At 38.3% G+C, this 22,601-nt stretch overlaps 1 protein-coding gene across 1 annotated transcript; it reads right to left on the bottom strand.

Annotated features, from left to right (window-relative positions):
* Positions 1–16,392: 16,392 nt before the first annotated feature.
* Positions 16,393–16,862, bottom strand: LOC150037599 (uncharacterized). The gene is made up of 2 exons (XM_090310778.1): positions 16,661–16,862; positions 16,393–16,577 (listed from the first exon to the last, which is right to left on the bottom strand). Exons 1-2 carry the CDS (start codon positions 16,860–16,862, stop codon positions 16,393–16,395), a joined length of 387 nt encoding a protein of 128 aa, XP_090166904.1.
* Positions 16,863–22,601: the final 5,739 nt, after the last annotated feature.

Consider the following 22,601-nt stretch of genomic DNA (forward strand, 5'->3'; position numbering starts at 1 on the left):
TTGATTGACAACATGGACCACATAGGCAATGTCTGAACACATCACTATTAGGTAGATAAGACTACCAACCAATTGCCTAACAGAGTTGGATCCTTGAGGGGAACATCATCAAAAGAAATTAGGCAGACATTTGAATCTAATGGTGTCAGTGAAGTGAAAGAATCGGTAAAACCAAAATGAGCCAATGGATCAGATGCATATTTTGCTTGGGATAAGTAGTAAAGACAGAATGAGACTTGAAGACCAAGAAAATAATTGAATGGTCCAAAGTCTTTTATCTCAAAATATTCTCCCAGGTAGTGTTGTAGATCTGATATGACTTGAGGATCATCACAAAAAATAATCATGTTATCCACATACAAAAAAAAAAAAAAAAGAAAAGAAAGAAAGAAAAACAATGCTACGAGGAGTCTTATGAGTAAAGAGAGCTAAGTCATGAGAGCTGGAGGTAAACCCAAGTTGGGTAACAGTAGAACTGAAGGTTACAAACCAAGTGCGGGGAGCTTGTTTTAGCCTATATAGTGCACGACGAAGAAGGCAGATTGTTTGAGGCAAAGGAGAGGTACCATGTGGTGGCTTTCATATATACCTCCTCAGATAGAGTGTCGCTGAGGAAAACATTCTTGACATCCATCTGAAGAAAAGACCACTTTTTAGCAGCTGCTACCGCTAAAAGACTCCGAACACATGTCATTTGGGCAACTGGAGCAAAGGTTTTCTCATAATCAATACTATACTCTCGTAGGATCAGTATGACAACTCTAGAAGGGGGTAAATAAGGTTTATGTAAAGCTAATTAAAACTTTTTCTGAATGTGGGCCAAATTAAATAAATTAACAAACTTATTGTTAACAAGTAATTTAAACAATAAATTCATGCAAATAAATTCAATTCAAAATAATCAAGAAGTTAATAATACTACTTTAAAGCACCCAATTTGATTCTAATAACAAGATCGGTAATGAATATATAAAGTTAAGAGCTATCAATCAAAATAAACAAATATGAGCCATTAATGTCAAGAACAAAATTTTTAATTAATTTCAAGAAATAAAACATAATAACAAATTAATTGCAAAATTAAATAAGAGAGGGATAGAGAAATTGACACCGAGAATTTTAGAGTGGTTCGGCACAACCGACCTATGTCCACTTCCCAAGCTCCTCTTGAGTACTTCACTAGAAGTCTTTGACTCTTTCCACGGCTTAGAGTTGTACCGTTACAACATTTTTTTTTCCAGGCATAAGAATAAACCCAATCCTTTTCATGGTTAAGGATCAAACTGCAACGTTTTTTTTTTTTTGGATCAAGGGCAATCCTACAAAATGTTTGTAAAAATAAAGAGCACACTTGAAAAACTCTCTACAATAGTGGATTTACAAATTTTAGCTCACAACAAATCAATCTTCATGATCCATAAGATCTCTCTCTCAAGAATTAGATGAAAAGAAGAAAATTGAAGTTTAGAGAGAGAATAATAATGGTGGTTTCGATTTATGGAGAAAGTGTAAAATTGTTGTTGGATTTAGAGAAGAAGATGAGTTTAAATAGATAGAAAACATTGTTGAAAACCACATTTAATTTGGATCATTGGATCTTGAAAAAGAAATATCAATGATGGAGATTTAAATTAAACTAGCCGTTAGACATAAATATAATATCATATTAATTTTTTTTTTTAAAATTCATTTTCTTAAAAAAAAACTCAACAAAAAGCAAAAACCCACCATGTATCCAAAACTAGCCGTTAGACACAAACATAAAATAATATTAAATTTATTTTTATTTTAAATTCATTTTCTTTTTAAAACCAATCTAAAAATCAAAAGCCCACCATGTGTCACTCCTCCATTACTCCAAGTGGCACCTTTCAATTGGTCCACTTTGATGAGAAAATTTATGCCACATCATCAACTCAGGAGTTTTCCATTAAGCTTATTTCGATTCTATCTACTTCATTTGAATTCTGATTTGAGTGATTCAAATTACGTTGGAACTATTGTTCTGAGCTCTACACAATGGATACTTCAAAATACTCAAATTGTTAATAAATAAAAGTAGATTTTTTATAATCAAAACATTAATTTTAATTAAAATTGATTAATTTGAAATTAAAGGCCGAAAAGTCAACAATTTCCCCTTTTTTTATGATGACAAACAACATAATAAAAATGAAATCTAAAGTAGTGTGTGATATGAAATATGAACTTGAATCACAAACAACACACATATATAATTTCAATCAACTGTAAACAATGAATTGTTTCAATAACAACATGTTTTCATTTTTCTTATTACCTCCCTCTTTTGGAATCAAGAGAAAAAGGAAAATAAAAATAATAGAACGACATGAAGACATTTAACACATAAATCAACTTAGGGTAGAAATATCAAATAAATTTCCATAATATAATTTTACTCAAAATATATAATCCCCATGTTACTCAAAATATAATAACTCCCCATGTTGAATGAGAAATTTTGGACCAATCATAAGTTGCCACATCATTTATTAAATTAATGATGAAATTCCAAATCATTAATTTTAGGACCAATTAGGAGTTGACACATGTCCCGAATTGAAGTTGAAGATAAATTTCGATGACGTCACGTGGTGTTATCATGACCGTTAAATCGAGTAAGATTAATTTAGCCCAATCTGATATAATTATTTGGGTTAAAGTCCGGTTGAGCTCAAAATTGGGCTTAATGAGGCCTAAATATCAAAGTAAGCCCAGATCCAAGTTATTGGGCCTAAGGGCTAGGCCCAAATCCATGGATCAGATTTCTGTCATGATGGCAGACATGATGGCTGAAGCTGCCATGGCAGATATGGAAAGAAAGATCAACTTTCTGAGGAAATTCATCGAGGAGCGAGACCATGAGATCGCTGCCCTGAGAGAATAGATGAAGTCTCGAGAGGCTGCTAAATTAAGCCAAACACCTATGGTCAAAGTGTTGGGGTTGATGCCCTAAAATCCCATTCCTGTAGTTTGTAAACAGTTTGTACGAACGCTTGTGTTGTATAATATATGATATTTACTTCACATCTTGTATTTTGCTCGATTGTATGTTTTATTTGCTTTATCACAAACCAATAAACTTAAAATTCATGGTTATCTGTATGTAGCTTAAGCATGTATGTGGTGACATACAAATAGATCATGTCTTGAGTGATAACCAAAATGGTTTGTAGCATATGAATATAGGAAGGAAACCTTATCCTGGTAACGCTACGGATGCGGCCCGCTTTGTGGAATGGTCACAAGTGTTGTGACTTGTCATAGATGGTTTGATCCTGATCATTTGTGTTGGGGACATGTGAGCGGAAGCATCCTATTCAAAGAGTTTGTATAAGACCTGACCACGAAGTGTTAATGTCTCGTTATATAACACTGTTCATGACAGAGACTTCACTTCACTAGGATGACCATAGGTAACATGACCTCAATCCTGAGTGAGTTGGGAACTCCTGCCATTGAGGTGGTCCTTTGATTTGTATGGGTGCGAGTCTCCATTTCGCCAATTCAAACCTAGCATTTTGGGGATTCGTCTGATCTAGGAGCTAGGAACTCAGCTACACAAGATGGAATTCACTCATTCCCTGAGGCAAGGACACGTAGATAGATAGCTCCCTTAAGGGCTGATTCTAGGGCTTGAACGATGTGGCGCCACACATCTTCTCTTGGCCCGAGAGGTATTCACACATAGTTGGACTATGTTGTATTGTTCATTAGATCAATCAGAGGTACTTAAGGAGTGAGATGTAACTATAGGGACAAAACAGTAAATTGCCCCAACTGTACTTACGAGCATTTGTGAAGGGTCATCGTACTCATGATTGGTTATATCCGATGGACACAAAAATATATATTGGTAAGAAGAGTTCAACTGTTGGTCTTTAATGGAATGCCTGACAGTTAACGGATGGTGGATCTCGTGGCTAAAGAGTTTAGTCAGTTATTCAGGACCATTAGAGCTTCGAGCCACAGGTCCATTAGGTACCCTGGGTAGCTTGGATAAAGTCAAAAATGAGTGTTTGGGTCAGTTTGAAATGTTCAAATTGACAAGAGGGCGTTCGATTATATATGATATAATTGAATTGGTTGATTATATATGATTTAATCAACTAAATGTACGAGATACATTATTTTGCAGGAAATTAGATATAAATATGATTTATATCAAGTGGAGGAGAAATTACTATAGTAGATATATGATATCAAACTATAGGGTAAGAATATAATATGATTATATTTATTAATTATTTAATTGGTTAATTATATGATAATTGGCCTAAAATTTCTCTCGAATGTGCGTTAGTGGGAGCAGCCGCATCGGTTATTGTAACCGAAGAATAAAATAAAATTTTGTTTCATTTTGCAAGGGTTCGAAAGGTTTGAAAAAATGGGCATCGGTGGGGAAACGTAAACGATCACATAGTCGAGAGCCTATATGATAGTCATAGCACCTAAACAATCGCACACCTCGCGCCTAAACGATCGCATGCTAGTCCCTAAACGATCGTTTAGCTTTACTAAATGATCGCATAATGTGTCGTGTTTTCTAAACGATCATCCACCTTTTTCTAAACGATTGCTTAGTAAAACCTACACGATCGTGTAGCTTCTTCTAAACGATAAACACTTAGCTATACGATAGCTTCCTTTTCTCTCCCACTTGCTTATCGTTTACACAATTAGTTCTTTCTCCAACCTCTACCAAACTCACCAAAGACCACACTTTGGATTCTCACTTCGAGAATACCAAGGGCTCCATTTTGGTGGTGTCATCTCCGCTGCGTTCACTTGTTCGTGATAGTTCGTGTTGCTGTTGTTCATGTAGACGATCGTGTTGCTGTAGATGCTTGCTGGGTGATAGAGATCGTGTAGAGGTCTTCCATTGCATCAGAGTTCATCATTTGAAGAGCGTCTTCAACTGGTATGAGAACTCTTTTCTTTCGTATTTTTATTGTTCGAAGCATGCCTTTAATTAGTATGAATTTGCATAACTGTATGTTAGAATGTATATGCTGTATTTCGGTCACAGTAAAATCGAAAAGATCCAAATGCGCTCATAGATGCTCTTCGTTAAGAGATCCTACACAACGCAATTGACAAGGGGAAGACCGTACTGCAAGAAAACCAGTTGCAACAGTCAGCTTCGGTGGCCTCTCTGTCGGTCTAACAACTACAAGACATGATCATGGCCTCCATAAGGGCTTAGTATGGAGGCCCGACTCAGACTTTCTTTATGTATTCCAAGCCATATACCCAGAGGATCGACAACCTGAGAATGCCTATAGGGTATCAACCCCCAAAGTTCTAGCAATTCAACGAAAAGAGCAATCCAAAGCAACACGTTGGCCACTTCATAGAAACATGCGAGAATGCGAGAACAAGGGGAGATCTACTAGTCAAGTAGTTCGTCAGAACCCCTCAAAGGAATCGCTTTTGACTGGTACATAGACATAGAACCTGAGGTGATCGACAACTGGGAAAAACTTGAAAGAGAATTCTTGAATCGTTTCTACAGCACTAAACGCACCGTCAGCATGATGAAGCTGAAAAATGCCAAGCAATGGAAAAGGGAGCGGTCATCGACTACATCAATCGACAGAGGGTTCTGAGTCTAGACTGCAAAGATCGATTCATCGAATTATCTGTTATGGAAATGTGCACGTAGGGTATGTACTGGGAACTCCTCTATATCCTGCAGAGAATAAAGCCCCCTACCTTAGAAGAATTGGTGACTCGCGCCCATGACATTGAGCTAAATATCGCCAACGGGGGAATGAGAGATTTTTTGATCCACGAACCAAAGAAAGATAAGAAGGAAGTGAAGGGTGCCAAGAAGATTGTGAAAGGCACCACAAAGGAATCAATGGTCGTTAATACGATTCCACTGAAGTTTTCCTCGAAAGGGAAAGAGAAGAAGATGGAAAAGAAAGACGAAAGAAGTGAAAGATGTCGCTTAACTCTACAAGAGCGCAGGAAAAAGTCTACCCGTTCCCCGATTCCGATGTTGCGAATATGCTTGACAATTGCTGGAGAACCACCTTATCCAGCTACCCGAATGTAAACGATTAGAACAAGCCAGCAATGTGGATGATCCCAATTACTGCAAGTATCATAGGGTCATTAACCACCCAGTTGAAAAATGTTTTGTATTGAAGGAGTTGATCCTCAAATTGGCCTGTGAGAGAAAAATAGAGCTGAATCTAGACGAAGTGGTCCAAAAAAAATCATATAATGGTGACAGTAACACCAAGCGTGTTGGCACTAATCATATTTTATGAAGAAAGTGAGAGTTTTTCCAGTTTTGGACCTTCGAACCTATGGTTGTGCGGTTTCAAATTATTCGTCATGCCTAAGTAAACTACCCAAACATTTAGAACACTTCAGTAGGAGATTAACAATATATTTGATATATAGTTATTAGCTTCACGTCCTCAAGAGTTTACACCGTGAGATCCTACTCGGCTTCTTGTCGATTTTACCTCGACTGCTCCATATGGAAAGTGTTTGCATGGGTCAATAACAAGGTGAATGAGGGAAGTGGTTCATAGTAAGTGGGCGAAGGAAATGTGTCAACATTGTCTCTATTAGTTTGAATGGAAAGTGTCTCCTCTATTAGTTTGAATCATGAGATTCCTATGTTGCACATGCTGTCGCTTTTATGCGGCACTAGCTAGTCGTTAACCGCGACGATCCCTACGGAGGGTTGTAACATAGGATTCGGAACAACCCAGGCTTCAGTAAAATGAATAGGTCTTATAGTTCCGTCTTGGATATTGTCTTCTCTCTCAGAGGCATATTCATACCGTCTTATAAGATCTGAAAATGGCGAGTCACACTTACAAGAATTACTAAGTGTTAGTAAAGATCTTGACCGAAAACGATAACCAAAAGAACTATTGGGATATGAGTTATTCTAGATAATAGTATTTGGTCAAGAACTGTCTTGCTTCTGTGAAGGAATTCTTGACTGCCTCACGGTAGCACTTGTTCTAAATCACTTAAGTATCGTTGCAAATAAATAAAGATTTATTGGGTACTTTATTAGTTTTGCTAAAATGGATTTAGATGCATATTTAATAGAGTTTGTTTAAAATGTTTTAGCAATGTCGAACTCGATTATACAACTGCTTGCTTCTGACAAATTTAACGGAGAGGGTTACTCAAATTGGAAATCAAATATCAATACAATATTAGTAGTAGATGACTTGAGGTTTGTGTTAACGGAGGAGCGTCCTCCAGTTCCCAGTTCAATGGCGACCAAAATGTTCGGGATGTTTATGATAGGTGGGTAAGGGCAAATGAAAAGGCTTGGGCCTATATCTTGCGAGTATATCTGATGTGCTCAACAAGAAACATGAGGTCATGCCCACAGCTCGTGAGATCATGGCATCATTACAGGAGATGTTCGGGCAACCGTCATCATCTGTTAGACATGAAGCTATCAAATATGTGTATGTGACACGTATAAAGGATGGGACCAATGTGAGAGAACATGTTCTCGACATGATGGTCCATTTTAACATCGCAGAGGCTCACGGGGCTATGATAGACGAAACAAGTCAAGTGAGCATGATACTGGAATCTCTTCCTGAGAGCTATCTGTCGTTCAGGACAAATGCTGTCATGAACAAAATCACTTATAACTTAATGACGTTGTTGAATGAATTGCAAACTTATCAATCGATGATGAAACTTAAGGAAAAAGAAATAAATGTTATTTCTAAACCGAAAAAGTTTTACAAAGGGTCTACGTCTGGTACGAAACCCGTTGATGATAAGAAAGTTGGTCCTTCTTCTTCTTCTAAAGATAAAACCGTACAGATGAAAAAGAAAGGAAAAGGGAAAAAGAAAATTGATGTGAAGAAAAACAAAAACAAAACTCCCAAGGGAAAATGTTTCCATTGTAGAGAGGTTGGGCATTGGAAGCGTAATTGCCCAAAATATCTGGCTGAAAAGAAAGCATAAAAGAATAAACAAGGTAAATATGATTTACTAGTTGTTGAAACATGTATAGTGGAAAATTCTCACCTTACCTGGATATTAGATTCAGGCGCCGCTAATCATGTTTGTACTTTTCTACAGGAAACTAGTTCTTGGAGAAGACTTTCTGAATATGAGATGACTTTCAAGGTGGGCACAGGTGAAGTCATTTCAGCTGAAGCAGTGGGAGATGTGAAGTTCTTTTTTGGAGATTCTTTTATCTTACTCAAGAATGTGTTCTTTGTACCTAAGATGAAAAGAAATATGATCTCTATTTCTTGTCTTTTAGAGAATATGTACAGTGTATCTTTTGAATATAATGAAGTGTTTGTTTATTCAAGAGGTGTTCATATTTGTTCTGCCAAAACTTGCAAATAACGTATACATATTACAACCAACGGAAGCAAAAGCTATTTTAAATATAGAGATGTTTAAAACGGCTGAAATTCATAATAAAAAGCAAAAATTTCTCCTAACGCCTATCTTTGGCACCTCAGGCTTGGTCACATTAATCTCAACAAGATTGAGAGATTGGTAAAAAAACAGTCATCTAAATCAGTTAGAAGACAGTTCCCTACCTCCATGTGAATCATGTCTTGAGGGAAAAATGACGAAAAGATCTTTTTCTGACAAAGGTCTTCGTGCCAAAGAACCTCTTGAACTTATACATTCAGACCTTTGTGGTCTGATGAATGTTAAAGCTCGAGGAGGATATCAGTACATCGTCAGTTTTATTGACGATTACTCTCGATATGGCTATATTTACTTAATCAGTCACAAGTCTGAAACTCTTGAAAAGTTAAAAAGAATTTAAGGTTGAGACTGAAAATTCAGTTAAGTAAAAGAATTAAAACACTTCGATCTGATCGAGGTGGTGAGTATATGGATTTACAATTCCAAAACTATTTAGTAGATTATGGAATTCAATCTCAACTCACAGCACCTGAAACACCACAACAAAACGGAGTTTCAAAAAGGAGAAATCGAACCTTGTTAGACATGGTTTGGTCTGTGATGAGTTATGCTTAATTACCTCAATCCTTTTGGGGATATGTAGTACAAACCGCAATTTATATTCTGAACGTTTTCCATCCAAAAGTTTTCCGTATCTAGCAAAGCAAGTTTGTCCAGTAGACATGTGTGGTACAGAATCCTAAAAAATTGGAAACACGTTCGAAATTATGCCCATTTGTAGGATATCCTAGAAACAAAAGGATGATACTTTTATGATCCCCAAGAAGATAAAGTGTTTGTATCAACAAATGCAATTTTCTTGGAAGGGGATCATATTAAAAATCATCTACCTCGCAATAAACTAATATTGCAAGAACTATCTAAAGATACTACAGAAAAATCAATAAGAGTTGTTGATCAAGTTGGTCCATCAACAACGATGTTGTCCCGTCATGTCCATCCCAAGAGTTAGGAGTGCCTCGTTGCAGTGGGAGGGTTATTCAACAATCTAAACGCTACATGGGTTTAACAGAAACTCAAAACATCATACAAGATGATGGTTTAGAGGATCCATTAACCTTTAAGAAAGCAATGGAAGATGTTGACAGGGAACAATGGATAAAAGCCATAGACGATGAAATGGAGTCTATGTACTTCAACTAAGTCTGGGAACCTGTAAATCAACCACAAGGTGTTATACCTATAGGTTTTAAGTGGATCTACAAGAGAAAACAAAACCAAACTGGCAACGTACAGACCTATAAAGCTAGGCTCGTTGCAAAGGGTTTTACCCAAAGAGAAGGAGTTGATTATGATGAAACTTTTTTTCCTATTGCCATGATTAAATCAATAAGAATACTTATTGTCATTTCCACATATTATGACTATAAAATATGGCAAATAGATGTCAAGATAGCTTTTCTGAATGGCTATCTTGATGAAAGTATTTTTATCGCTCAACCAGAGGAGTTCGTCGAAATAGGATAGGAACAGAAAGTCTGTAAGCTTAATCGATCCATTTATGGATTGAAACGAACATCCCGATTCTAGAATATAAGATTTGATACTATGATTAAATTTTATGGCTTTGAACAGAACGTTGATGGACCTTGTGTATACAAGAAGATAGTCAACAAAACTGTAGCATTCTTAGTTCTGTATGTTGATGATATCTTACTCATTGGGAATGAGACAAGCTTTCTTGCTGACGTAAGGAGATGGTTAGCATCATAGTTTCAAATGAAAGATTTGGGTGATGCTCAATATGTTCTAGGAATATAGATCTTTCAAGACCGAAAGAATAGAACATTAGCACTTTCTCAAGCATTTTATATTGACAAGATGTTGTCAAGGTATAATATGCAAAATTTCCAAGAAAGGTTTATTACCTTTCAGGCATGGAATTTATTTTTCGAAGGAAAAATGTCCTGAGACAACTCAAGAGGTTGAGAAGATGAACAGAATTCCATCTGCTTCTGTAATTGGGAGTTTGATGTACGCTATGTTGTGTACACGTCCCGACATATGTTTTCCAGTTGGAATCGTCAGCAGGTTCCAACCGAATCCTGGACACGGCCATTGGACCACTGTAAAAAATATCCTCAAGTATCTTAGGAGAACGAGAGTCTATATGCTTGTGTATGGACCTAAGAATTTGATCCTTACGGAATACATTGATTTTGATTTTCAGACTGACGTAGATTCTAGGAAATCTACTTCAGGATCAGTTTTATCTCTTGATAGAGGAGCTATAGTTTGGAGAAGCATCAAGTAAAGTTGTGTCACTGACTCCACCATGGAAGCGGAATACGTGGCTGCATGAGAAGCTGCTAAGGAAGCAGTATGGCTACGCAAATTCTTAGCTGATTTGGAAGCCGTTCCAAATATACACCTGCCTATCACACTGTATTGTGACAACAGTGGTGTAGTTGCTAACTCAAAGGAACCCAGGAGTCACAAGCGTGGAAAACACATTGAACGAAAGTAACATCTCATCTGGGAGATCGTACAAAGAGGAGATGTGCTCGTCACAAAGATAGCCTTTAAAGACAACTTTGCTGATCCATTCACCAAGGCCCCCTCGGCTAAATTTTTTGAGGGCCACCTAGTTGGACTCTGACTCCGAGTAGTGTAATCTAGGGTAAGTGGGAGAATATCTATGGTATTGTAGATGCCCTAGTTTATTGTATTTTTCCCATTATGTATCTCAACATTATATTGTATATATTTGTTCTCACTAGAGTTTTAGTCCAAGTGGGAGATTGTTGGGAATGTACTAGAACTCGCAATTCATGTTACACATTCTATTTTATCAATAACAATGACTTGTTGATTTTGCATCTTATTATGAAAATCTAATAAACGCATCCTTGGCTATAGTCTGAATGCTGTAACTTTATGTAGTGACATAAACAGGATCAAGTTGACAGTATATAGCCTAAATGGTCTAATAAGTATATGGATGAAATTGGGTATCTCATCCTGGTAAGACTATTGGATGCGGCCCACTCTTTAGCTATTACAAGAAGTTGTAAGGTGTTATAAACGATGTGATCCACAAATCGTTCATGTTGAGACATGAGAGTGGAGGCATCTTATGCAATGAGTTTTCATATAGACTGGACCACAGAAATAGTCACTTTTCTTTATAATGACCATTTATTGTTAAAACTGACTATTACATTTATAAATAACCTAGATAACTCGATCTTAATCTTGAGCTAGCTATGAACTCCTGTTTGTTTGGGATTATCCTTTGATCTTCAAATGGTGAGAGTAGTCTAACAGCACTGCTCAATAAGCTTACCATTTTGGGGATAAGACCAGATGAATAGCTAGGGACATAGCCTTGCAAGATGGAATTCACTCCGACCCTATTTAGGGTTAGCAGATAGGTTGTTCTCTTAACCACTGATTCCAAGTCTTGAACAAATGGGGCCTCGCCTTCTCATGATAGAGAGAGGATTTGATTCATAGAGATTATGAATCAAAATTATTCATTAGAGGATCAGTAGATACTTAAGGAACAAGATGTAGTCACAAAGGTAAAACAATATTTTTGACCTAACTGTGATTACGAACAACCTGTGAAGGATTGACTTACTGATATGGTTATTAAGTGGACATAATATATCTACAGTGAGGGAAGTTCAATTATGGGCTATAGTGGAGTGTCCCATTAGTTAACGAATGGGGGTTAGATCGGACTAATGAGTTTAGCCGATTAATCTCGAATTGTTGGTGCCCATGATCTATAGGTCCACAAGGTCCCCCTACTAGCTCATAAATGGATAATCTTTAGGGTAGCTTGAGAAATTAATTTGAAATGTTCATATTAAATGGAACAAGAGAAATTATATTTAAATATACGAAGATGATTATTGTGTAAAAATTAATTTAAGAAAATTATTTTTGAATTAAAATGGTTTAAAATCATTTTATGTTTTAAAAAGAAACAATGGAAAATCGTTTTGCATGGTTGTACAAAATGGAAAATGAATTTTCTCCATTACCTTCATCTTTATACTCACACAAAAGCCATTATCCTCTCTACTTTGATTCTTCAAACATGAGCTGCAAGCCATGCACTCCATCTCTTTGCATGTTTATCTACTATATATAAAGAAGATTGGAGTTGTTGGAGTAGAATGAATGCAAAATTTTGATAGAAAAATTTCTGTGAAGAATAAACTATCTTCTTCAATCGGCTGCTGTGAGCTTCTCTTGTTCCTTTATATCTTTAAGCTATTCTTGAGTCCCACAACTCTGCCTAAAGCTCCAAGAGCATAGTAGGGAATGCTTTGAGGTGGTTCACGTGGTATCAAGTAAAGACAACAATTGTACAAATATTTTCTTGGTGAGTTCATCAAAGGTATGTTCTGAAAACCCACTTTTTAAGAAGTGCATGCTTTAGTTTTTGCCAAAATTAGTGAATTAGAATGCTTATGGATTCTTGATACTCCCACTGCATGTTGTTTAACTCTTTCACATACGATTCTCGTAGCTACTCGTCGCTCAATCTTTTGAAGGTTGACTCAGACGAATGAAGGAAAGGTGGAAATCATCTGTCAACCGCCAGTGGTGGCACGATCGTCAGCCTTCGAAAGATAGGTGCAGTTCTAAAGGAAAGCGAAGGAAAACACTACACTTCGGTTTTTGATCGCCTAAAGCACAAGAGGGTTGAAGATCCCCTTGACGAATATGTCTCTAGTGAGACAAAACGGAAGGGATAATCCTGCAGTGATGCCCCCGAAACAACTATATGAAAGTGGGGGTTGATATCCCGAGCGTGAATTTGGCGATGCCTAGACCTTAAAGACGCTAAAAGGCCATCGAACAAGAAGCCATCAGGAGAGGCAAGAAGTGATGGAGAAATCCATAGTACCGTCCTCTCACGCATGAAAAGAAATACCTTTATCACTTTAAACACAAGTGAAGGCTCGCTTAAAGTAAAGAGGCGCAACGTTGTTTTTACCAATCCTCAAAATGGAAATTTAGAGCAGGAGGAAGGCGAAACTTCGTGCCACCACATCATCATCATTAAAGAATCTGACGAATGTACAACCAAGGAGGAAGTGGAGGACACTCCACAAGGTTTAGAGGAGGTTTGTCAACCATGGTGGACGAGGTAAAAGCGGTGAATTTGGGCACAGTAGAAGAGTTGCGTCCGACTTTCATCAGTGCATCCTTCTTGGAAGGGGAAGAGGGCGAATATATGAGTCTGCTCACCGAATACAGGGATGTTTTCACTTGGTCATACAAAGAGATGCCGGGACTAGATCCAAGGTAGCAGTCCACCATCTCGCGATCAAACAAGGAGATGTTGACCCATTAAGCAGGCTCAACGACACTTTCGATTGGAACTTATCCCCCAGATTGAGGCTAAAGTTAATAAGCTGATTTAAGTCAGGTTCATCCGCGAAGTCAAATACCGAACGTGGATGGCCAACATTGTCCCAGTTAGAAAAAAAGAATGGATAGCTTCGTGTCTGTATGGACTTCCATGACCTGAACAACGCATGCCCAAAAGAAGATTTTCCATTGCCCATCACAGAAATCATGGTGGATGCGACGACGAAAAATGTATGCACCAGTATCTGTATCTGTATCTGTATATCTTTCAGTGAATTTGAAGAAGTTATTTATGGGCAAGGCCTTGGCTATTTGAATTTGTGGTCCCCATTGTATAGTTATGGTAGTTCCTGAAATGGCGAATGGAAAATTCCTTCTGTTACGTAATCAATCTTTCAAAAATGCACAACTGAAAGCTGTACACTTTTCAGAATCTTCCGCAATTGCGTTACTCTTCACATCTTCGATCTATCGCCGCATGCGTTATTGTTTTGATTACCGCATGCGGTTGAAATTGTGTTGATCGCTAGAGCTCTTGATCGATTGTCGCATGCACCGTCATTGCGTTGATCATCTCTTCGTTCTTGATTGATGGGCGCAATGCGACGTAGATGCGTTGTTTATCTTGTCTTTGAGCCATAAACACGTGCGGTGACTAATTTCCTGCAAAACAGAAACTGAAACATTCTATTCTACCATCGCAATAGTGTTAGTGGGTGTATTTACAACATTTTATAAGTTTCTTATTTCTTAGCCAATTTGTATACTATCGATGCAACTTTCCTTTCTTTTTGCCGCAATATCTAAATAAAACAGTATAAATAACTTGTATTTCTACAAGTTATGACACCCCCAAATTTAGATATATCATTGTCCTCAAGCATATCTTCAACTAAGGCAATATTATTCAATTCTTATCCTAACTTTGCATCGATTGGTTGCCTCCTCCACCGAACGTGCTTTAATAATTCATAAACATGCTCCACTTTATTCTTTTATACAACAAACCTCTGCTAAAAAATTCACTTCTTGTTTTTAAAAGAATGTTTACCTCTTCTTGCAAAAAAAAACTTGGTACGTCTGTATGCAGTGGTCTAGTTTGCGTCGTTTTATTAGAGACTATTGATCATGGTTACACTCTTCGTTTTGGCTTGTTCCCACGGATGTCATGCGAACATCCAACTACGGTTGTGTGCCAATCTCAACTTCTACTCTTGATTTTACTTTTGCTGGTCAGAGGAGTTGTCTCTTATATTCTTATTTTTCTTATTTTTTTCATTTTTCTTTCTTTTCATATTGCATCATTCGTGGAAGCCCACCTTCGTTTTTGCTTGCTCCCACGGGTGTCATGCGAACATCCAACTACGAGCAGGTTCGTTTCACAACTTAACTCTTATCAGGTTGGGATTCTTTTTAAATTTCCCTTGTGCTGACATTGGTGTTTGTAATTTTTTTAAAAAATAATAATGATGAACACATTATCTAATGATAACCGCATTCGTTAGATCGCATCTACTCAGACCTTCCCCACCCCCAAATTTAGAGATGCGCAAGGTTCTCATTGCGTTGTTTTTGACAGAATAGACAAACACTTAGTCAAAATTTTGAAAAGAAGGTTTGAGTAGAGTCTTAAAGGATAAAAGGCAAAGCAGTGCTATTGCTATGAATTATCTAAGTGTTAGTCAGAAAGTACAAAGTGTGAGAAATGTTGCTAAGGGTATGCATATTACTCATCATGGTAGCGCAATAGTAACGCAAAATATAAGATAAAAAACATCGCTATAATTGACAAAGGATGATATTTAAGAGGCAACCGCATATGGAAAGAATAGTTACTCAGTTGTATTAAAATTAACCAAGTATACAAAGAATTATAAATATCACAATACAAAATTTTAGCGTGTACAAAGAATCAAGTAATAGCTTTTACACATAGAAATAATGAATTTATCCTTTCTATTTGGTTCAGACGAGTACATGGTGAACGATTAATGCCATGCATCCATTAACGCAAATGCATATTTGCAGAGGACGGGCAACAATGCATGTATCAGCGCAACACACCCCTCAACTCAACGCATTTCTGGAGGACGAGCGCACTGTATTTCTACTGGCACAACACTACCTCGACATAGTGCATTTTCGCCAAGGACGGGCACAAAATACATACGCGCGCAACACACCCCTCAGCGTAATGCATATGTGTAAGATGGACACAAAGTGTATCTTGTCAGCAGAAGATGCACCCATCATCGCAATGCATATCGATTTTTCTTTTTAATTCATCAACACGTAAGTCGATAAGACTTTACGGTGTTCATTTTCTTTTTATTCAGTCATTCAAAAAGCTTTAAAAACCACGCAACTAATGCAGAAAAGTAAGGAACTTAAACAAAGCATGGAAATAACGCAATTAATACTGAAGTTAAACTCATAAAGTAGTAAAGGCTATTCTAGTAAACTGTAAATAATGCAAGGCGGAAAACAATAAAGGAAAGCTGGAAAGAAAGCAATTAAACATAGATATAGGGATGCTGATTGAAGAAAGTTTTTTTAGAGTTACTGCAATAGCATCCCCCCAAGCGGTTAATCCTGCTTGCCTAAGTCGATGGTCTCCATGCGTCGTTCCACAGTGCCCCCATAGTAGGGCTTAATTTGTTGACCATTGACTTTGAATGTGTTGCTCCTATCTTCAGTTGTTACCTCCACTGCGCAATGGGGAAAGATAGTCTTGATGCAGAATGGCCCAGACCAGTGGGACTTCAACTTCCCTGGAAACAATCACAAACATGCATTAAACAGAAGTACCTGTTGACCCTCGAAGAATGTTTGGTTGCTTATGCAGTCATCATGCCACTTCTTGGTCTCTCCTTATAGAGCTTGGCCTTTTCGTAAGCATTCATTCGCCATTCGACCAACTCGTTCAACTGTAACTTTCGGACTTTCCCCGTGCTTGCTAGATAAAAGTTCAGCTTTTTGCTTGCCCATATTGCCTTATATCCCAACTCGAGAGGCAGATGACAAGCTTTTCCAAAGACCAGAGCATATGGGGACATGTCAATTGGAGTTTTGAAGGCAGTTCTATATGCCCATAGTGCTTCATAGAGCTTGGGTGACCAATAATTTCTGGAGGTACTGACTACCTTCTCCAAGATGGCTTTGATCTATCTGTTAGAAATTTCTGCCTGTCCATTAGTTTATGGGTGATATGCGGTTGCAACTCTGTGGCTGACGTTAAACTTGGTCAATAGGTTGGTGATGATGTGGTTGATGAAGTGTGAACCTTCATCGCTAATTAAGGTACGAGGCGTTCCTTATCGGGTGAAGATATTTTTCTTGAGAAATTTCTCCACCGTGGCTGGATCGTTCTTAGTACATGCAATGGCCTTAACCCACTTCAATACATAGTCAACCGTGACCAAAATGTATTAATGACCTTCTAAAGGCGAAAATGAGCCCATAAAGTCGATTCCCCATACATCAAATAATTCAATCTCCAAGATTGAAGTCAAAGGCATTTCATTTGTTCTAGACATGTTCCCCATTCTCTGGCATCTATCACACTGCACAACATGGGCATGGGCATCCTTAAATAGTGTTGGCCAAAAATAGCCACTCTGTAGGACTTTGCGGTGGTCTGCTGCCCCCCAAAATGTCCTTCATAAGAGGACTCATGACAAAGCTCCAAAATGTGCTTGGCCTCATGCTCAGGAACGCATCAATGCAAAATATGATCAGGTCCAAGTCGATATAAGAATGGGTCATCCCAGAAATAAAATTTGACTTTATGTCTCAGCTTCTTCTTCTGCTGGTATGTGTAGTCGTCTGGTACTTGGCCGCAAACTATGAAGTTTACAATATCCGCATACCATAGTACATTAATGCATACCGACATCAGCAGCTCATCAGGGAATCTTTCTTCAATGTCTTTTTCTTTCTTCTGAACCTCGCAATTTTCTAACCTTGACAGATGATCCGTGTCTTGGTTCTCAGTGCCCTTCTGATTCTTAATCTCTAGGTCAAATTCTTGCAGGAGTAATACCCACCTTATCAGTCTTGGTTTCACATCCTTCTTCATCATAAGGTTTTTGATCGCAGAATGATCGGTATACACCACAACATTTGTTCCAATTAAGTACTGTCGAAACTTCTCCAGTGCAAATACCACTACGAGCATTTCTTTTTCCGTGGTTGTATAATTTTCCTGCGCGTCATTCAACGTCTTACTAGCATAATAGATAGGATGCAAAACCTTATCTTTGCATTGACTCAAGACCGTGCCCACTGCATATCCACTAGTGTCACACATCAACGCAAACAGTTGTGTCCAATCTGGTGCAATCATAATAGGTACGGTGATGAGCGCATTTTTCAACGTGTGGAATGCTTCGGCGCATGCATCATCAAAATCATATTTGTGGTCAATCTCCAGGAGCGCACTTAGGGGCTTGCGATCTGAGAAAAGTTGCGGATAAATCTTTGATAAAACCCCACATGTCCCAGAAAACTCTTGAGTGTTTTCACATTAACTCGCAATGGTAACTTAGAAATTACGTCGATTTTTGCTTGATCAACTTCCAATCCTACCTTTGATATCTTGTGACCTAGCACAATTCCTTCTTCAACCATGAAATGGAATTTCTCCTAGTTCAGAACAAGATTCATTTCAACGCAATTCTTCAAGACTCTTTCAAGATTTGATAAACATGAGTCATAAGTGTTGCCAAAAATTTAAAAATCATCCATAAATACCTCGACTGACGCTTCCAAGAAATCTGAAAATATAATATCATACACCTTTGGAAGGTACTTGGTGCATTACAGAGTCCAAACCGCATGCGACGGAATTAAAATGTGTCGAATGGGCACGTGAAAGTTGTCTTATCTTGATCTTTCGACGCAATCGCAATTTGGTTATACCCTGAGTAGTCGTCAAGAAAATAAAAGAATTCATTCCCTGAAATTCGATCTAACATTTGGTCAATAAACGGGAGTGGAAAGTAGTCCTTCTTTGTGGCTAGATTTAATTTTTTGTAATCCATACAGATTCTCCACCCCGTAGTTGTCCTTGTAGGCATTAACTCATTCTTGTTGTTGGTGACGACTGCTATTCCCTCTTTCTTTGGAACGCATTGCATTGGGCTCACCTAACTACTATCAGATATAGGGTAAATGACGCTTGCATCAAGCCACTTCACTATTTCTTTCTTCACAACCTCCCTCATGGCAGGGTTCAAGCAGCGTTGCCTCTCTATAGATCCCAAGACGAATCTTATGCATGCAAGACGACGAACTGATCCCTCAAATATCCGCTAAGGTCCATCCCAAGGCTTTTGCGTTGTTTTTCAGGATTTGGATAAGTGCTTCCTCCTTCTCTTTGCTCAGTGAGGCAGATATAATAACCGGTAAAGTGTTATTGTCTCCTAAATAAACATATTTTAGGTGCACTGGCAATGGCTTCAACTCTAACATGGGTGGTTCTTCTAAAGATAGAGTACGGTTTGTTGTACGTTCAGATAGCTTGATTGTTTCAAATCCCGACTCAGTTTGTATTGCTGCGCAATTTTCCTCCCACATTGCGCCGGTCCCAAAGTCTTCTTCCTACGATTCTTCTTGAGGCTCATGCCAATGTTCTTCCTGCAATTCTTCAACATATTGATGATTTTCGATATCACCTGGGTATTTCAACGCATTGAGAATGTTGGACTTAACTTCCTGATCATCGACCCTTATGATAAGTTCTCCTTTCATTACATCGATCAGTGCTCGCCCTGTTGCAAGAAATGGGCGACAAAAGATGATAGGCACCTCAATATCAGCTTCCTAGTCTAATATGATAAAGTCAGCAGGGAAGATGAACTTATCTACTTGCAGAAGTACATCCTCTATTTTTCCCTCAGGATGCGTTATTGATCTATCGGCCAACTGCAATGTAACTGTGGTAGGTTTTGCGTTGCCAATATTTAACTTTTTGAAGATTGCCAAGGGCATTAGGTTTATACTTGCTCCTAGATCACATAGCGCATTTCCGATTTCTTTTCCTCCTATTGAGCATGGTAATGTGAAACTTCTGGGATCTTTCATTTTAGTGGGGATGTTGTTTTGAAACAACGCACTACATTCATATGCTAAAGCGACCGTTTCATTCTCCCTGATCTTCCTCTTGTTGGCAAGTATATCCTTGAGAAATTTCACATAGTTCGACATCTGTTCGAACGCTTCTATTAAGGGGATGTTGATATGTAAATGTCGGAGAACATCCAGGAACCTCTGGAATTGTTTGCTGTCATCTTTCTTCCTCAGTCTAGACGGAAAAGGTGGAGGATCTCGCCGTATTTCCTATTCAATTGGTTGTTCATTGAGGTCCTGTGCTTTCTATGTTTTTAAGAGCTGGAGTCTAGCTAAAATTCATTCTTTGTAGATGTACTTTCTTCTGAACTAGTAATTCTTTTATTTGTGGTTGAATGGTCATCATTGATGGTTAAGTCTACTAGTCTTGTTACTGAATCCGGTACTGGTGGCACGGGAACCGTTGTCTTGCCACTTCTCAATGTCACTGGTTGACATTGCTCTTTACCACGTGGCCCTGATGCTTCTAAGCTGCTAGGCAGCGTACCAGGCACTTTATTCTTAAGTTCAATCACAAGCTATTCAATCTGATCCTCCAAATTTCTAAGGGAGGAAGCTTGCGATTGCTTGATTGCCTCGTTCTTCCTAATATACTGTTTCAATAATGTTTCCAAAGACGAGGTACTACAAGAGGTGTTAGAAAAGGACGGTTGGTCGTAGGGTGGTATACTCTGAAGATTACCTGGGATGACTGCTTTGATGATCACTTTGGCCCCCCTGGTTGTGATTCTCGCCCTAACTCAAAGTTGGGTGATTCCACCAACCAGAGTTGTCAGAGCCTTGCGGATTGTTGATTCAACGGGCAGACTTCCACTGAGTATCCCTCTCCGCATTACACGCAATTTATTATGGCCACTTGTGTTAACGCATTGGCTTGCGCTGAACTTTGAGAGAGATGTCCTCGTTGAATAGCCATATTCTGAAGAAGCGAGGTCATTGTGGTCATCTGGTCTATCAGGGTGTTCATTGTATCAGCTGGTACAATGGCACCTTCTGCTATTCTTTGTTTCAAACCTCTTTCCTTATGCCCGTTATCTAACCACTCATCTGTATTTCGCGAAATGAGATCTAAGATGATCTTTTCTTTCGTATACTTCTCGTCCATTAATCCTCCTACCGCGGAGGCATCCATAACTGCTTGCGTTGATCGATCTAAGCCATTATAAAAAGTCTCCATCAGAATGCAACAGGAATCCCAATGTGCGGATAGTTCTTCACTAATTTTCTGAATCGCACCGAGGCGGTGCTCAAAGTTTCAAACCCTTATGTTCGAAATTCAACACATCCCTCCGTCTCCTTTCGTTTACAGCTGGAGGGAAGAATCTATTCATAAACCTTTCGACCAACTGATCCCATGCGTTAATTTCATTTGGCTCTAGTGACTGAGCCCACCTCCTTGCCTCATCCCGTAATGTATCCCGTCGGGAGTCACACCAGGTATAGATGCGTTGCACATTTCTACGAAGCTGGTCAAATGAGCATGCGGGTCTTCTCCTTGTAGACCTTCGAATTGTCCTGCATTTTGGATCATTTGAAGCGTGACCAGCCTTATCTCAAACCTTGCATTCTCCTTAACCGTGGATCTTGAAATTTCGGGCGAGAAGTTATAAAAATTCGGCATTGCATAGTTCCTCATAGTGATGTTGCGGTCGACAACAAGAAATACAGGGTCTTGCGCTGGCCAATTTACCCCTTGATTCCCATCGAGCCTCTCATTATTATTTGCCATGTTTCTTCTTCGCCTAATTTGGTTCTGATGTGCTCTTGCGCGAAAAATACACTTGATCTTTGGGTCAGCTTAGAATTTTTGGATCAATTCCAGTACTCATAAATCGTCAGCTTGCTCTTCGCGTTAACTAGACAGTACAAAGAGATCTGTGCTGCAAAATACCACAAAAGTATTCAACACCAACCGTTACCAAACCCCGGCAATGGCTCCATGAACTTGTAACGATAAAAATGGATGTTGTGCTGTGATGTGTATGTTATGTATCACTTATACACACTAATGATGATGAAAATGATTCAAGTACATGTTGCCATAAACCTTATGACATAAATTTAATCTCTTTTTCTTTATCTAACTCTAACGCATGGTTTATGAATGAAATGAATTATGTGCTGTATATGCGCTCAAGTGATTTGCGATAAAGAAAATTTTATGCGATACTACGTCTAAGTATATGCATTGATAATGCTATGCTCATAGTATGCGGTGAAGTAGTGCGTGTCACAAGTTTCCTTACGCTGAAACCAAGTATAATTCCAATGCAAGTTTCTCATAATGATCCGAGGTCGAATACAGGGATTGTTTTCGTTAATGCGTTACATATGTGATAAATGTGATCGGTTTTTAACAATGAATAAAGAATGGTGGTTTATACAGGAATATAAATTGCGATAAAATAAAAATTGCATTGATAAGTAAAATCCTAAACTAATATGATACAAGATAGAAGATACATGAAACATGATACTGAGGTTTAGAACTGACTGTGAAGTTGTACAAAAAATCAATGTATGCGATGGCAAGTCTTTATGAATGAAGCAGAAAGAGAAAGAGTAAATAGTAAAAACATCGCAAGTTTGTTAATGTCGTTAAAGACGCAACTAAGGTTTCGTTTTCCCTTGGCGTACACCTCTCGGCGATCGGCTGCGTCCCCATA

Source organism: Benincasa hispida, chromosome 2 (assembly GCF_027475165.1).
Source record: "Benincasa hispida cultivar pf3 chromosome 2, pf3_genome.v1.1, whole genome shotgun sequence".
NCBI classification, from domain to species: Eukaryota; Viridiplantae; Streptophyta; class Magnoliopsida; order Cucurbitales; family Cucurbitaceae; genus Benincasa; species Benincasa hispida.

Coding starts and splice junctions, on each gene's coding strand:
- LOC150037599 (XM_090310778.1), bottom strand. CDS start 16,862: ATGTCCCCATATGCTCTGGTCTTTGGAAAAGCTTGTCATCTGCCTCTC. Junction 16,578..16,660: donor TAAGGAGAGACCAAGAAGTG/GCATGATGACTG, acceptor GATTGTTTCCAG/GGAAGTTGAAGTCCCACTGG.